General features: G+C 38.5%; 1 protein-coding gene across 1 annotated transcript; it reads left to right on the forward strand.

Moving 5' to 3' along the window:
• Positions 1–243: 243 nt before the first annotated feature.
• Positions 244–16,884, forward strand: LOC137274472 (myotubularin-related protein 2-like). Its single transcript, XM_067807674.1, has 17 exons — positions 244–583; positions 1,582–1,657; positions 3,188–3,282; positions 3,431–3,541; positions 3,827–3,928; positions 4,459–4,542; positions 4,663–4,737; positions 8,457–8,531; positions 9,290–9,478; positions 10,012–10,103; positions 10,510–10,603; positions 11,076–11,174; positions 11,795–11,902; positions 12,442–12,534; positions 12,795–12,908; positions 13,485–13,664; positions 14,196–16,884. Exons 1-17 carry the CDS (start codon positions 368–370, stop codon positions 14,346–14,348), a joined length of 1,956 nt encoding a protein of 651 aa, XP_067663775.1. The 5' UTR covers positions 244–367; the 3' UTR covers positions 14,349–16,884.
• The last annotated feature ends 1,477 nt before the right edge of the window (positions 16,885–18,361 follow it).

An 18,361-nucleotide genomic window follows, 5' to 3' on the forward strand; every position in this document is an offset into this window, starting at 1 on the left:
ACAATATATACGTCCGAGAGGTGCCTTATATTTTCTGGGATTCGGAACCATTCCTCTCACGAAGCTGCGATATTGACTTCAGGTTGTAACCTGAATCACTTAAGGCTCCAACACCATCTTAACACCACGTGATAAAACAAACAAATGTGTTAAAAGCAACTGAAACGCCATCGTCTAATCATTTTCACGACAATGTAGACATTTTACGCGCGAATCTATGATGATCGATAACGCAAATCAGTTAGAGTTACCTACCCGTTAGAGGGCGTGGTGGAATAGAAATCTCTTTCTTCCGTATCAGTGGAGTGGACTGCGATTTTCTTCCTGTCAGGTCATAAAATACAGAAACATCCTTCGTCTGTCCAAAATGGATAGAAGGGGAAGTCAGGATTATGTTGATACACCCTCAGCACGATCGAAAACACAGAGTTCCGACTCGATCTCAACATCTGAACGTTCTGTCTCCATGCCGAATGAATCTCCCAGTAGCAGTTCTAAGGAGAGTGCAGGGTCTCCATCCAAATCATTATGTTCCTCAACATCTACGTCTTCAGAGAACGTCCCAACTGCACAGGAGATGAAGGTATATCATGATACGCTACGTGATATATTGTTTTGAATAGTTGTGATGAGATTTGTCCTCAAATTTTGGGCCTGTAGATTTGTAGTGTGTTGAGATTGTGGTGAAAGTTTCTTGTCACCGATTTGCAAAATTCCACATATCTGAGAACGAAGTCCAGGTTAGAATAGATCCCTAATTCATTTCTTGAATGACAAGTGCACTGACTTATTTGTAAAGTCCAATCAGTTGACTGACTGCCTGTCATCATATCCATATGATGTCACTTGCAGTCAATCGCTGGGTTGTGGTCCATACTTGATAAATAGTTGATTAATTAAAAGCCTTTATCAGATTTTCAGGTAAGAGTTCTTCCTGTTTCCCCATCCCGAATAATATTTATAAGTTGATAAATACTAGAATTATTAACAAAACCTACCACAACAGTTACTAGAGGAGTCACAAAAATAATTAAAAGCCCTCAAAGTAAGTACAGTATACATTTAGTGTTACCTCTGTTAATTTGCAGAAGAAAGAATGTGGGTGAACGGATGGAACTCTTTCCAACCCGAATGTGTTGAAGATTTGAAAAGTCTAGTTCACTTTCATTTGGTCTTACATATTTCAGATGACGACTTTCTCAATAACCATGACAACTTTCAAGCAATTGTCAAACAGGTGTTCCCATCTGACACACTGTGGATATCTTTTACATCATAAAAAAGTTTGGAAAAATTGATTGACAAGTTCTAACTGCAGCTGAACATAAATTTGTCTTGACACATGATAGGCATATCCTGATGTAAGGTATAATGACCAGGACCCCTTATGATATTGTACCATTCAAGATCCGCCCATATTATCTACCTACATATCTAGCCCCGCCTGTGCAGTTTGCCGCTCACCTATTTACGCCTATGAAAGTGTAGCTTGGTCAAATTAACTGTGTTAATGGAGTCCATTGATATAAAGTCCACTTCAGGAGGAAGAACAATATAGGATGAATGATTTCTTAATTGCAGGTTTTCAAAGATACCACCAAGTTTGGTCAAAGTGATGAACCTCCATTGTTGGAAGGAGAGAAAATCCATGGGAGAGGTAAAATTCAGCCTATATTCCTTATCATTCTCTGGCGATGTAGCAATTATTACCCGATCACCAGACTGAAAGTAAAGTGAGCTTATAATGCAGTTTGTTCTTCCTGTGGGTTGTCTGTTCATGGCTGTTCTGCAGGAGCTGAAGTTTAGCATCGATGTTATCACAAATGATGACACTTACGTTCAAATTATAAGATTCATATCCAAATTTTAAAATGACTGCTAATGCATCCATATTGAAAATCTGTCAATGAAAGCCAGATTGAAAACTTATGGACAAAATGGTCATTGATTCACTGTTTTTATTCGAACAAAGATGAAACATGGGATAAGTTCAGTTAGTTGTGGGGCTAAAACAGTATGTTTATGCCTTATTCAACCTTTGTCCTTTAACCATATTCACAAATTTTCCTTAAAAAATCTAGTTTAGATAGGTGTAAAGATTATTCTCAGAACATGCTGAAATACATCCAACATATATATTCAAAACTTCTTTTCCATTGGGCATTCAGGTTTAGAATGTTGGTCAGGCATGGCCATTAGCATGTCATGGCATACATGGGCAACATGGATTACAGCTCTTAATATTAATCATTTGATTCTATGGTCCTGACTCAATTACTTAAAACCATATCTAGGATATTGTTGGGAATAGTGTATAATGATAATCAAACAACATTAATTCCAGGGTGAGTAAGAGCTACTGGCCTGCTGGCACCTGGCTAGTAAAAATCCAGTAAGGCCAACTGGAATATAGCTGAGTGCAAAACTCACTCATTGATATGAATCTGTTATACCATCTCTAATTTTCAAGCACAGTAACTTCATCAAAAATATTTATGACAAATAATGGGTAATAAAATTAGTATCTGGTCCCAATTTCATTATATTTCAATACTGAGTTGTCAGTTCATGTATTGTTTAGTGGGGCAGTCGATACAGATCATAAAGATTGATAATCAACCTTTATATGTAAAGTCCGAAAGAAATCAACATGTAGCATCACTGTAAGAAAAGACACATTTTAACCTAATAGAAAAGCAGCCCATCAAAAAAGAACAAGTATTGTCTGTAATATTACTTATAATTCTTGTATTAGTTATCATTATTATTTTTTTTTTCATCAATGGTATTCCTGATTATATATATCTTTAGCACTAGTATTGTTTATTATGCTCAATTAAACAATAATAAATAGATTATTAATAAGACATGGATTGTCAATGTTGACAGAGTTAATTTACCTTGACCTTGACAAGGACACTACTTACCACTCAAGAGCCTGATGATTTGGTTGACAAGCCTTTCATGAGTTTGGGAAGAATGACTAAAATTGTAAACTACAGATTGTTTCCATTTTTCAGATCTTGCTTCAATAAATAGCAGTCAAGTTCAAGGGAAAAACACTCAAATTTAATTCAGTGACCATGAATAATGAATTCTTGAAGGAATAAAATTTGACTGACCAACAAAGCAGGGAGTTAATAGTATCAGCCATACTGTACAGAGTCAACCCTGTTTTGTGTTTCAGGCTATGATGTTACCTATCTATGTCCATACAGCGGACCAGCAAGAGGCACACTGACTGTCACCAACTATAAACTCTACTTTAAGAGTTCAGAACGAGTAAGTCAGAACCAGTACATTTCTGGTTATTTTCTGCTTTTCAAACAGTTTTTAGTGTAAAGTTTGTGAAGTGTTCCTGGTAAACTATTGTATCAGCATTATTGTATTGGCCTAGAGATCACTTGTTTCATCTTCATGTTTCCTCCAGGAGCCTCCCCTTATCCTTGATGTACCACTGTGTGTCATAAGTCGTGTGGAAAAAATAGGTGGTGTCTCCAGCAGGGGAGAGAACTCTTATGGCATTGATATTCTGTGTAAGGTAAGCTGAAAAAGGTCAATAACTAAAGCAAGAGAAAAATAATTTCAGATATCAGTTATAAGAAATCAAATTCTAGTTGACTGCTAAAAAGTTGAGTTTCTCTTTGAAATAAAGAACTTTTAAACTATCTCACATAGTCCACTTTCCTTGTTCTGTTGTTTTATGCATGAGAATTTTTAAAAAAAGGAAGGGAGGAAAGATCTGTCTTTTAACTTTGGTTTGAAGTATGGGATGCCATGCTAGCTCTGTCAGACAATCACAACAGTGATCATTTCCTGTTTTCAGGATGTAAGGAATCTTCGTTTTGCCCACAAGCAAGAAAACCACTCCAGACGTCAGGTGTTTGAAAAGATCCAGCAGTATGCCTTCCCTGTCACAAACAAAGTGGTATGTTCACAGTAGATGATGAGTTTGTGTAGGGATGAAGGCGCTTTATTTTTTGGTGCAAAACCAGGGCTGAACAGTTTGTTTTTGCTATAAAATTGAAGATGTGAATGTAAGTGCTTATTGCCAGGATCTGCGTGAAAAGTGAGTTTGAAAATGAGTAAGGTTTATGTCTGCTTGGCAGTATTATGTCGTTTGCTTGAAAATATTATGTCGTCTGCTTGAAAATATTATGTTGTCTGCTTGGCAATACTATGTAGGGGTCACCAGGTATTGGCTTGACTGATTGTACCTTTGTTGTGAATTGAACCCAGTCAACAGACATGTTATCCACATGGCTACCCCACTGCAGGATGAGCATAATAATGCACTTTGTTGTCTTGATTATCTTCAAAGTAAAATCCCATTTTATACAGGAATAACTGTAGGACAAACTAAGGTCATGTGTTACTTCAGGTCTTACAGTCCTCTTTGTATGTTTGATGACTACCCTAAGGAAAATTTCTTCACTTTGTTCATTATGTTTTTTGCAGCCATTCTTTGCCTTTGACTTCAAAGAGGACTATGGAATCGATGGATGGAGAGTTTATGACGCCACAATGGAGCTGAAACGGCAGGTTAGTGGGGTCAGAGGTTAATAGGCAAATAGAGGCTCAAATGCTGGAGATGGTTACATTAGTAGAATACAATAGTTGAACTCATGTTGAACTTTCTAGTATGGTTTCCTTCTATTTCAGGGTTTGCCAACAGAGAGTTGGAAGATTACGAGGTTGAATGAAACATTTGAGCTCTGTGATTCTTACCCTGCCACCGTAAGTTAATTTTAAAGAGATTCATATTTTGTGCTGCTTTGCCATGGTAACATACTACTTCAGGTGAAACTGAATGTCCATCCATCCGTCTGTCAAAATTAACATATTGTTTCCAGAGCATACCTCTAAAATTGTTCAGTATTTTTAGAACAAAATAAGTAGATATAATAAACTGAACCTATGGTTGTGCCGTTTGCTATTTACAGATTTTTGGCATTTTCTATTGTTTTTTTTCTGTTTTCCATTGAAATGTTTTGGCCTTAATCTAATGGGAGGGTGGGCTTCATTTCCGGAGCAGAACTAAAAACTGTTCAATACTTTTCTGCAAAACGTGGTAGATATATCAGTCAGAACCTAAAGTGGTGCCTTTTGCTATTTACAAGTTTTTTTTATTCATTATTTTCTCGGTTTCCTTGGAAACATTTCAGACTAAGTCTCAAAAGGAGGGATGGGTTTAGTTTCTGGACAGCTTGAAACCTTCTCAAAACGTGGCAGATATGTGAGGCAGACCTGAAAGTGGTGCCTTTTGCTATTCACAGATTTTTGTGGTTTATCATTTTCTGAGTTTCCATGAAAATGATTTGGACTGAATCTCAATCGGGAAGGGATGGGTTTCGTTTCGAAAACTTCTTGATATCTTTCAGGAGATCTTGGCAGATATATGAAACAGATCTTGAAGTGGTGCCATTTTGCAATTTACAAATTGCTGACATTTATATTTTTCTTGGTTTTTATAGAAGTGATTCAAACTTAGTCAAAAAAATATCAAGTAACTCTCAGATGATTTGTCCTTTCAAATATGTGGGGGCCAGGGGATATGTCATCTTCTGATGACTCTTGTATTACATATTTAGCCAGTTCACTTTTTAGTTGGAGGTATGCATCAACATATAGTATGTTCGTTTATATAGCGCCAAATTCCACACCAGTTATTCTCATAGCTCGAAAAATCAAAGCACAGCACATTATACCCCTGATAACTCAAGTTGCCTAGGAGGCGATAGAAGGATATGTTCACATGACTTTTCGCACCTGGCACCCATTTTCTATAGGGTGAACAGAGGCAATTTTGAACAAACTCATCTTTCTAAGGTGAGTTCACATGTGTTACATGTGCTTAGTTGTAGGGCAGGACTGAAGTCCTGGAAATTCTCAGGATCCCAGCTGCCAAACACAGTCACCCATATTTGTGCTTTCTGTGGACAGCATTGCTTAACTTAACTGATTTGTGGCCTGGCCCCAATTTCTTGAAACAAAAGTTTTTACTCCAATTTCTAACCAAGTTTGACAAAATGAAACAGCTGAATTTTAACACAACTTTATTTTCAAAATGAAGAAGCCCATACAAACTTAATTACTCTATCCACCAAAGTCATATTGTCTACTGTGTTTTGAGTTTAATATCGATTTCAGTCCATTCTGGGAAATGAATTTTCCTGTGTTTACTCAGATTTGAGTAAATACTCAAACTTAGTCAAAAATCAGACTTAAGTTTGTTTCAAGACATCTGTGCTCTGTGCATAGGACCACACACAACCACATCCAAATTATGGATTACAGTCGAAACCCGTTTACCCGGACCCGACATATCCGGAAGCCCCGCCTTCCCCACGATTTATATGTGAAACAAAACTTACGTTCATTAATTGTACTTGCTTAACCGGCCCCTCACTTCCGGACCCAGACGGCAAATTTTCAAACCATTCCCATAGATTTCCATTGAAAAATGATCCAGTTATCAGGACGGAGAGATCTGTGGAATGCATACGTATGTGTCACGTCAATACCATTTACCAGACGACTGTGATTTCATTCTTAATCCATCGGAAGGCATTTGGTGTGAATTGATTAATTAGCCATCAAAACACTAGTGACATGTGTCACTCGGGTTGTTCATTAGGATTTGGCGCGTGTGAGAACATCTCATCAGCAAAGAAAACACATGTTAAGTAGGATTAAGGGAAACTACACTGTAATTGTATTGTATATAACACTTTTAAATCAACCCCTGCTGTCTGTTTCAATGCAAGTTAAAAATATCCTGCCACATGATCTAAGTCATGTGATCCCGTCCCGTTTACTTTCTGCAGACAGCGTAATTCGACGCGATGTCGTATGTTTTTAGGGCATTTAATATTTACAAAAGAATATGCAATTGGCAAAATAGAAACTTTTTGTTATCGATTTATGTTTTTCAAGACATACCATCTGAAGATTCACTGTTATTACTACTTACTGTTGATTTATTGATATACGTACATGCAATTTTTTTTTGCTTTCACTTAATTTTCATGTTTTGGTGGTTTGATTCAATTAACCAGACGTCTTGCTATCCGGATGGTTTTCGAGTGAAACCAAAACGTCCGGATAAACAGGGTTCGACTGTATTTGAACTGTCAAGTCAGCATTTTTATCCCCAGCAACGCGTTTGGCAGGGGGTATTAAAATGCGCTCTATCCATCCATCTGTGCACATTTACATTTTCCAGAGCAGAACTCTAAAACCGTTCAATATTTCTTCACCAAATGTGACACATAAATAGATCTGGTGATGTACTGGTGCCTTTTGGTAGTTTGGGTATTCTGAATAAAATATTTTTGGTGTTTCCATTTCAACAGATTTGACTTTGACTGAAATGAGTGTCTGTGCTCTAAAAAATCATTCACTGTTTCTTCACCATCTTGACACACAGATTGGCTTGGTGTTTCCATGGCAATCGATTTGACTTCGACTGAAATTAGTGGTTGTGCTCTAAAGATGGTTCACTATTTCTTCACCATCTTGACACATAGATTGGTTTGAAGGTGTACTGGTGCCTTTTGTTTTGAAATTCTGAATAAAATATATTTGGTGTTTCTACAACATAAAGTTTGACGTCAAGTGAAATTAGTGGTTGTGCTCTTTTCCAAAGCAGAATTCTAAAACCATTCCGTGTTTCTTCACCAGACTTGGTACATGGCTTGGTCTACTAGTGTACATGTGCCCTTTGGTAGTTTTGGATTCCCGAATAAAATAGTTTTGGTGTTTCCGTAGCAACAATTTTGACTTCGACTGAAATTGGTGGTTGTGCTCTTTTTATTTTTATTTCCAAAGCAAGACTCTAAACCATTCAAACTTTCTTCACCAAACTTGGTACGTAGATAGATCTGGTGGTGTATTGGTGCCTTTTGGTAATTTTTGGCGTTTGGTATTTCCATGGCAACAAGTTTGAAATTTGTGGTCGTGATCCTTTCAGGATCATAACTTTCAAGACATTTCATTACTCTCATTCTCTATATACACACCAAATCATTTGACATATTCATAACTTGTAGGCATATTAATGAAGTATATTTTGCCATTGTGTGGGATATTGTCTTCTTGTTTTCCTTGTAACTAACAATTTGCTATTCATGATTGTTTTGAATCTTTAAAAAAAATCAGGCCTAACATGTTTATCTCATGGAGATTATGAAAATTTCATTTGTCAGGTCACTAGAAGGCATTAGCAGAAAAGCCAACTTTCTAAATATTGTCACCTTATATTCTGAAGAGATGAATGTCAAAAAGAACATGTAATCCTTTTTCACTTTTTTGTAAATATCAATTAGGTACTTTATTTCTGCATCTGATCACTATTTATGTTTATGTGTGATGTTTCTTGATGTTTTAGTCTCTACAGTGATAGACATGTTCATAATGGACTACTTTCTCTGATACCTGTATTCCTACTCCACCAGATTGCTATGCCCACAGCAGCTAATGATGAAGATATTCGAGCTGTAGCCAATTTCCGTACCCGAGGGAGAATGCCAGTGAGTAATCTCCATTCATCATTAAATTTTAGCATGTTACTCATTCTCTTAGATGTCCAATATTTGCCTGTCAAGATCTGTATATATTGTTTAGGGCCCTGTCCAACAAAGCCATCTTTGCACTGTAATGATCATCAAGCAGTGTGAAAATATGGAGTTAAGATCGCCTCAGCAACAAGACTGTTACTGACCAGTGCTGTTGCAGAATTGTTTAGAATAGAAATGTTACACTCTTCTGTGGTGTTTTTATCCATTTCTTCATTTTCTTTTGATGACAGCGTTTGAGAATGCTGATTTAGAGTTTTGTGTCTACAGATAAACCCAAAGTAGACATTTAAACTAATATGATTGATTACACAAAGCCCTTTTAGAAAGTTGTCAAATGCAGCAAGTGATATTTTTTTAAAAACAGTTTCACCATTTGGTTTGAATCCCATCTGTGATTTGAACCCACTCTGTTAGAGTTAGGCCAACACAAAGCCAGCAATTCAAGTCACTTAGTTACTGAGACTTATGCATTGAAATCTGACAACTGGTAGTACAGATCACATACTTTGCACTTATCAGAAGGGTACAAGCAACATGATCTAGACTAGTTGTCAGACTTTCATTTTGCTGAAATAATATGAGTCAGGCTCAAAAGAAACTTGCACTGATCTAAGGTATTGATCATTAGAGAACTGAGATGTTATACTGTGAGTAATTCAGGAAATGAAAACCTGTCTCCTAATATTGAATATGATGAGTCCTGACTACAGATTCTATCATGGATCCATCCCGAGAGCCAGGCCACCATCACACGCTCCAGTCAGCCCATGGTGGGCGTGGCTGGCAAGAGGAATAAGGAGGATGAGAGGTACATCCAGATGATCATGGATGCCAATGCACAGTCACATAAACTCTTCATCATGGATGCCAGGCCCAGCGTCAATGCTGTAGCTAACAAGGTAGCTGTGTTTCTATTCTCACTCACTCACTCACTCACTCACTCACTCACTCACTCACTCACTCACTCACTCACTCACTCACTCACTCACTCACTCACTCACTCACTCACTCACTCACTCACTCACTCACTCACTCACTCACTCACTCACTCACTCACTCACTCACTCACTCACTCACTCACTCACTCACTCACTCACTCACTCACTCACTCACTCACTCACTCACTCACTCACTCACTCACTCACTCACTCACTCACTCACTCACTCACTCACTCCATGTATGTGATGTGACACATATGTATGGACCAAGCCACATTTTGTTGTGCAACATATATATTCAGTATTGTTGACAAAGTAAGAGAGTGGAACAAGTTAATGTATTATTAAATGTCAGGGAAAGAAGGTGTAACTTACAACATGTACACAATCGGAAGAGGACAAAATAATCGAAACAAATATGTTTCATCATTCAACAGAGTACAGTAGACAGATATATAGGTGTTCCATTGTGCATTGTTGTTGTTGTTGCCAGGCAAAGGGAGGGGGCTATGAGAATGAAGATGCATATCAGAATGCAGAGCTGAGCTTCCTGGACATCCACAACATCCACGTGATGAGAGAGAGGTACGTCATTTGGTGTCCTACCACACTCCACCTGCTTACAACCACAGGGAATTCTGGATGGTAATACGGACCCAACAACTAACTTAGAGTGTCAAGCACAGGATTTCTAAGTTTGAATATTGCAGTGTCAAACAACAGATTCTCACACCTTTTCAGTGTCTTGGGTATATGAGGAACAAACTGTAACGTTGCTGATTGCACAATTCATTATTGTGAGGATAAATGCAATCCCAAGGTCAAACAACATCTCAGGAACTTATCCTTATGTCCCCTTAACTTCTTTCTCATCAAGAAGCTGAAGATCCTTTAAAATATTATATCAGTGTCTAGTTCTGGTTTTGTTGTATCTTCTGAATTGTCATTATAGATTCGGGTAGTGGTATTATTCAGTTATTTTTTTTCACAGCTTGCGAAAGTTGAAGGAGGTGTGTTTCCCCACTATAGATGAGGCTCACTGGCTGTCTAATATAGAGTCAACACACTGGCTGGAGCATATTAAGGTAGGATCATCATCATCACTGTCATTGTCGGCATTGATGTAATCATCATCACCACAATCATCATCATTTAATCATCATACAGACACTTTGTATAGAGATACACATAATTTAGGATTTATGTGAAAATTATGCTATTTCCATCAAGGTGATGTGTACATCATGAAATAAATGTCTTTTTTATTATGGATATGGTGTCTGAGTTCGGTGTATTGGTCTTGTACAAATCGAAGCATGCAAAAAGACAGAAATATGAAAAGGGATCTATTCATATCAAAATACACACCACTAGAATGACATGAAACGGTTGAAAACAAACATATTGCATTTATGCAGTTTGTATTTCAGAAATGGCAATGGAAATCAGAACCGTTATTTTTGTCAATTTCTTATATCTTTTCTGTTTGGTTAAATGTTTGGGAAACTTAATTAATTTTAGTTTTTGCTATGAGCAGCCTCACTTATTTGTCTGCAGCAAATTCTGGCTGGTGCAGTCCGGATCGCTGATAAAGTGGAGAGCAACAAGACCTCGGTGCTGGTGCACTGTAGTGATGGCTGGGACCGAACAGCACAGGTGATCTCTAGTTACACATCACACTCTCCACAGATGCTGTGGCCGGTGCATTGTTTTCCTGAAGTATTGTTCTGCAGAATAGCCTCACTGTTGTAACTGGTGTAACTCGCATATCTACATTATATACCTGTGACAGTCTAGATCACACATATTGTCTGGTCCAGACCTGATTATTTGCTAACCATGTATTAAAGCAGGAATACTGTGAGTCCAGTGTTAAACAACATCCATCCAACCAATGCATACCTCTGTTCTGTGATAGGCTCAGTTCTGAGACTTGTGATAGTTTTAGTTCTACTACTAATGTTGCACCCATTCAGACCAGCATCCCATCATCACATGTAAGCTGCCTTGTAGACTATGGTCCAGATAGCGGAGGTCTTTATGGATGTTGATCCATGTTGATCCAGGTCAACTAGGCCTCACCATTATGGTGTGTGAGTTGCTCAGCTGACTTTCATCTAGTTCAGCTTGGTATCACCATGAATGAAACATGAAACTTTATATATGACAACTTATTGTTTATTGCATAGTGCAATGTTTTTATGTTGGTCAGCTAGGTCTAACCATGATGGGTGTGTTGCATTGTGGGTTAGGTCAAGCTAATGTGTGTATTTCAGCTGACGGGGTTGTCAATGTTGATGTTGGACCCCTACTACCGCACGGTGCTTGGCTTTGAAGTGCTCATAGAGAAAGAATGGATCAGTGCAGGACACAAGTTTGCCCAGGTAAGTGAAGCCTGTGTAGGTGCAGGTATTAGTTCTTCTGATCATAAATTCCAGGATTGTCTGTTAAAAGAACTTTGTGTTTATGAAGCATATCTCTGTCAGTGTCCACCCTGAGAACATACATGATGTATTAATGTTAACATTTTGTGAAACATTCAACACTAACAACAACCATTTCTTCAATCTGTAATTCCTTGTTGTTTAACACAGCTGTTACGTTGAGGGGCAATACAGTAGCCAAGTGGCTAAAGTGTTCACTTGACATGCTGAAGACACAGGTTTGGTTTCCAGCAAGAGTAGAATGGGTGAAGGCCATTTCTGGTGTCCTGTGATATTGCTGGAATATTGAAAATGTAACTCACACACTGATATGTTGAACACCTATTTATGTCCCCTCTTCAGCCTTTGTCAAAAAATGTTCAAACTGTTATAAACATCGGTTCTAAGAGGCTGTCAACCAAGAGGGTCCAGACAAGCAGAATCTGAAGTGAAAGTATTTCACTGTAAGTTGTCTAGTTGTAAACCTGTGCCTGTTGTAGAGAGTTGGCCATGGGGAAGACAAGCACTCTGATGCTGACCGGTCACCTGTGTTCCTGCAGTTCATCGACTGTGTCTGGCAGATGACACAACAGGTAACAACTTCTGAAGCCTGCACTACACTACACTGCACTAGGCTATGCTGCACTACACGATGCTGCACTACACTACACTACACTACACCACACCACACCACACCACACCACACCACACCACACCACACCACAACACACCACAACACAACACAACACAACACAACACAGCAGGACCACACTACACTGCACTACTCTATACTGCACACCGCACCGCACCGCACCGCACCACAGTTGATACCTGTTTGTTTGTTTGTTTCTAGTTCCCCAATGCGTTTGAGTTCAATGAGCACTTCCTGATCACGATCATGGACCACCTGTACAGCTGTCTGTTTGGTACCTTCCTGTACAACTGTGAACAACAGCGTGTGAAAGAGGTGAGGACAGTTATTCAGAGATCCTTTAGTCTCCATTGATGGACCTACAATGATGGACACTTTCAAAGACATAGCTTCTGAAACAATTAATGATTAGAACAAGTCTAAATGTCTCGCAAGTGATATCTGTGTGGATAACAGTACAAAATGGCGTATGTGCCTCCATTGCATAAGGCTTAACAAAATTCATTTCATACTCTCTGATTAATAGTTTTAATTTTAATTTCATATATTCCTCATTATATTGATAATTTGAAGACTTTTTATATCAGTATAGTTTCATGAACTATATATTACATGGTTAAAAGTGCAAGACTGACAAAAGTGACAGAGCCTTCTCCCATATAAATTTCATTGCATTATAATGTGTGTATATATGCCAGTATAATGACAAGTAAGAATGCCTTGGTCCTTTCTGTAACAACTGTACATGCACATAGAATGATACACCAAATTTCGAGAGTCTTTCAAATGTTAACTGTTGGAAGTCTAATAGATATGGTTTGGTTCATGCTATTTATGTGAACAGTACATTGATGGCAATATGGGAGTAACTTATGTTGCTGGTTGTGACAGGGTGTGAAGGAGAACACTGTGTCACTGTGGTCCTTCATCAACTGCCAACTGGAGGAGTTCACCAACCCATTATACGCCGCCTACCTCCATCAACATGTGCTGTTCCCTGTCGCCAGTCTTCGCCGCATACAGCTGTGGACAGGGTACTATTGCCGCTGGAACCCACGGATGAGGCCACAGGTTTGTCCTCATTTTACCTTGTAGCCCATTCTTCTTGTCCCTGTGAGTTATCCTTGATGACCTTGTAGGTCAAACTTGTGTCCCTGTTGGCCATACTAGGTGCGGACCAGTGGGGTAGTGTAATGGTTAAAGCATCTGCTGGTCACACTGAAGACCCGGGTTTGATTCCTCACATGGGTCCAGTGTGTTAAGCCCATTTCTGGTGTCCCTAGCTGTGAATTGTCACAAAACTCACTCACTCCCTATTGCCCTTGTTAGCCATTGTTGTTACCCCTATGCATCATTCTGGTTGCCCCCTGAAAGCACATTTTGTTGCTCAAATGATGCTCTAATCCACTGTAAAAGTTTTTCTTACATGGCCTAAAGTATCATTTGGTTTTGCAATAAAAGGTCAGGAAAACATATTCAGTGTCAGCAGGAACTGACATAAGTCATGTATCAATGTATTTCCTGCCGAAGTCTGTTGGGTAAAAGTAAAAGAGATGTTGATGTGAGTTTGAGTGTAACAGTTATATGTCATATGACTTACAGGAACCACTTCACCTGCGTAACCGAGAACTGCTAGTTCTGAAGACTCAGCTTCAGAAGAAGATCGAGGAACTGCAGAAAGAACTAGAGAACAAAAATGCTCGAGCAACTCTCCAGCCATCCCCAGCTCGAGTGTCCTCGCCTGTGACAGTCTAGGGTCATTTGCAGAGCAAGTGATAAGGACCCATGGGGCTGTACCTACATGAAATGGAGAAGAAGGATGGATGTCAGGGAAGGGACACGTACAAGCTGGTTGCGTGAGACAGACAAGAGTTAGTTTAATGGCCACTGTGCTTAAGGTGTTATTTTGAAAGAGCATACGCAGAACACAGTTATGTCATTTTTCTGAGTTTGTGGTTGAGCTGGTTCTGCAGAAAGAACATCTTTAGAGATACTGGGACAGAGCATGTGAAGGACAAAGAGTTGTCTTTTGTCACCTTTTAGAGAAGTTGTGAGGAGTGAACTTGAGTTAGATGAAAGTTGTATTTTTGTAGCTGTATCATCTTCTTGAGACACTTTGATGCAGGAAGATTGTTTGTAAGGCAAATGAGATCCCATGTACTGCACAAGTACCGATACTGGTAATATGTGTATTTCTAGACCAAGATCAGGATGGTCTATGCCCCAGTGTTTGAAGAAATCACTGAAAGTATTTTGGATAACTTGAGTCTGTTGACTACAAAATATAAATATGTGAGCAATGTATGGTCAGTACGATTGTAGAGTTACAATACAAATGAATGTTACGAGCTCTGAAACCTTGTCAACCATGTGTTCTAACTGTATTCATATTTGACATATATCATCCTGTTTTCATGATCTGGTGTCCACAAGCAGAAGACTATAGTGTACATGAAGACAAACATTTATCAGACTAAAAATATGTAATCTGTCACTTAGAACCTGGTAGCCAAAGTTACCTTCTTCTTTTCCCAGTGGTTGAAAGCCCAGTGACCTACTGAGCAGACTTTCGTCCCTTGTCAAGTATTGGGACCATTTATGACTGGGCCTGCTACATCACTTTGCCCTCCTTGTAAGCTTGCATCTATGACATATATGAAATGCTGTTGAAGGTCAGTTCTCTTACTCACCTACCTTGGGACCACCTCTCTAGTCTTTTGGATAGAGTATTTTTCCAGAGAGCTGAATATTGCCCAGGACCTGGTTTTTCAAAACTCAGTTATCTTAACCACGGTTAACTCCTAACTTCTCTTACTTGCTTGCAATGAAAACACTTACAACAGACAAATAGTCAGAATCACTCTGATTACTAACACCAGATATTACATGTACGAAAGATCCCTGAATCAGAGGAAGGTGTTATTAGCTTGCAGTTAGATAAATGTACATACAGTTTTGAACAACAACCGTGCACTGTTCTATTCCCTGCCATGGCATACTTGCCGACATTCAAAGATGGCACTTAAGGGATAAAACAAAGACTAGTCGACTACTGTGTAGGTATAAGGTATAGTATGGTATCCCAATGGGTTAGCACTAGTACAGCCATACACCTGTACATGTGGAATGTTACACAAGTGCAACTTTAAATGCAACATTTGACCTCACTGCACAAATTTCCTGAAGTAAGAATATCCTTGTAGTCCAAGTTTGACAAAATATATGTGTTACTTGTAAATGATTAACCTGTAATGCTGCCTTGCATTGATTGCAAATCAGTCTGTCCCTGAATTGTGGGTAGCCAAGTGGTTAAGGCATTCACTTGTGATGCCAAGGAACCGGGTTTAATCACTCTTTTGAGAACATTGTGTGAAGCCTACTTCTGGCGTCCCATACCATGATGTTGCTGGATCATTGCTAAAAGTGACATAAAACCATACACATTCACTCCTCATTGGGGTGCAGGTACAAATTAATAACAAATCAGTATTTCAATTTACATAAATCCATGACATGTCAACTATTTTCCATACAAAGCACAGATTCTCTGATGAACAATGTTTTGTTGACACAGGATTTTGTAACTACCTCCTTGTTTGGTTGCTGTATTGTATTTCCACATTGCTATGATAAATATATACTCATGGAAACAAATAAGGGAACACATGAAAGGGCAGATCCTTTAAAGGTAGTGTTTTCCAGGTTTCTTCACAAGGTATCTATTGCTCTGTGGGTGAAATTCTGGAAATACATAAAGGAATACTTGTACGTTCACATGTTCCCTTATTTCCATGAGTATATGTATTGAAATAAACAGAGATGGGATGAACATATATATATATCAAAATAAACAGAGGTGGGATAGACTGGATAATGAAGGATGCTGAAACCTTGAACCAGTCTTACCCACTTTGTTGATAGGGCAGTGGTATTCTCATAATTTCAATGTTTACTTGTTCAGGGGAAGATCTGGGTTTGATTCTCATTACATGCAATGTGTGACCTTATGGTATTTCGGCCATAATATGCTGATTTAGTGCTACAAGCAGCATGGAAACTCAGCATTGAATGAGGCATTTGTATGTCAAATCTACTGTATATATGTGTACAGATTAAGGACTTAATGTTCTTTCATGACCATATTTCTTAATTTATGATTTCATTAGATTGTTTTAATTGTTGTTGTCAGTATGTAACAAGATGCATTTCATTTTAGTCATAAATCATTTTGTACATGTTACCTACTGGATATTTCCCAATGCAATCATCATGAATAAATTCTGCATTCTCATTTCATCTTTGTGGACATATTCATGAAGGAGAGAAGAAAGTTTGAAGTTGTCACTGGCTGTGTCAACAAAAGAATTTAAAAGATACATGTCAGCATGGTGTGTCTCTCTGGTATGCGTGACAAGTTATGGCATGGTATTTAAATGGGAAATAGAGCAGAGCTAGCTGAATGTTGTGTGACATATCACTCAGCAAGTTTCTGACAAGTGATCAGATCGTCCACCGGTTGACATCATGAGAATCAATCTACATGCTTGATGTAGGGATACAATGACATGCATCAGTCAAGTGACTGAGCCTGACTACTTGATACAAGACAAGCATGGGTTACTGAGAGCCAGTTCTGACCTATATATGCATAGATGATTAGGGCTAATACAAGCTTTGGTTGGTTGGTTTGTTAACACCATTCTCAGCAATATTCCGGTTATATGGTAGCGGTCTCTTAAATAATAAAGTCTAGACCACACAGTCCAATGATCAACAGAATGAGCATCAGTCTACACTACAGTGACATGATGAGCCTGACCACTTGATCCCATTAGTCACCTCTTTTGACAAAGATAGGTTTGCTGAGGACCAATTCTAACCAGGATCTTCCTTGGTGAGCATGGCACAAGCATGTGCCCATACAAGTGCAAAAGTCTTGATTGTGACAACTCCCTCTAATCAAAGAAAACGTCTTTATTGAGAAAGAATATGTTTATTTGATGATACATGTGTGACTGAACTGTGAATGCTGCGCCGAGCTAACATCAAAGGGTCACTGCATTGGATTGGCTACATACATGGCTAGATATACAATCAACAGCCACCTCCCAGACGTAAATATTAAATAATTACTTGCAAACCATAAAATGCACATGACAGGAAATTTGTGGGGGAAACAGAATGAAAGTTCTTTCTGTCACTGAATACTGAAAAGGATAAAACACATCACACATATGTGACCGTGACTTTGTTTTCTCTTTGCATGAAGAGCAACCAACCACATGACATAGAGTGATGTTACAGCTATTGCAAATCTGCACAAGATACAACAGTGCTAAGATCAGTTCTTACTAACATTCATGGCTCCATGATTATTCAGTATCAACAATGCAGAAAAGATATTTTCACAAGTTATACTAACAATATTTTTAACATCTCACAAATCAAAAATTGCCCAATTATCTCTTTTACCTTCTATCACATTCATTTGTTATTCACGGTGATACAAATATTAACCTCCCACTTTGTTTTATCGGAACCATACACGTCAGGCTGATATAACAATTTGGCAGTAATGCAATATGTACAGACACGTTTCGGGTGATACTACTAGCAAAATAACAATTGAGGTGATTGTGAGCCTTGCAACCTTCTTTAGTGTCATTTAGAAGCTGGTATGATGAAGAACAAGCTTGTGGATTGACAACTGCTTCATTGCAACTGATGCACCGTTTCACTGTTGATCCTAACAGTGTTCGCTGTTGATC

The sequence above is a fragment of the Haliotis asinina genome, chromosome 2 (assembly GCF_037392515.1).
Source record: "Haliotis asinina isolate JCU_RB_2024 chromosome 2, JCU_Hal_asi_v2, whole genome shotgun sequence".
NCBI classification, from domain to species: Eukaryota; Metazoa; Mollusca; class Gastropoda; order Lepetellida; family Haliotidae; genus Haliotis; species Haliotis asinina.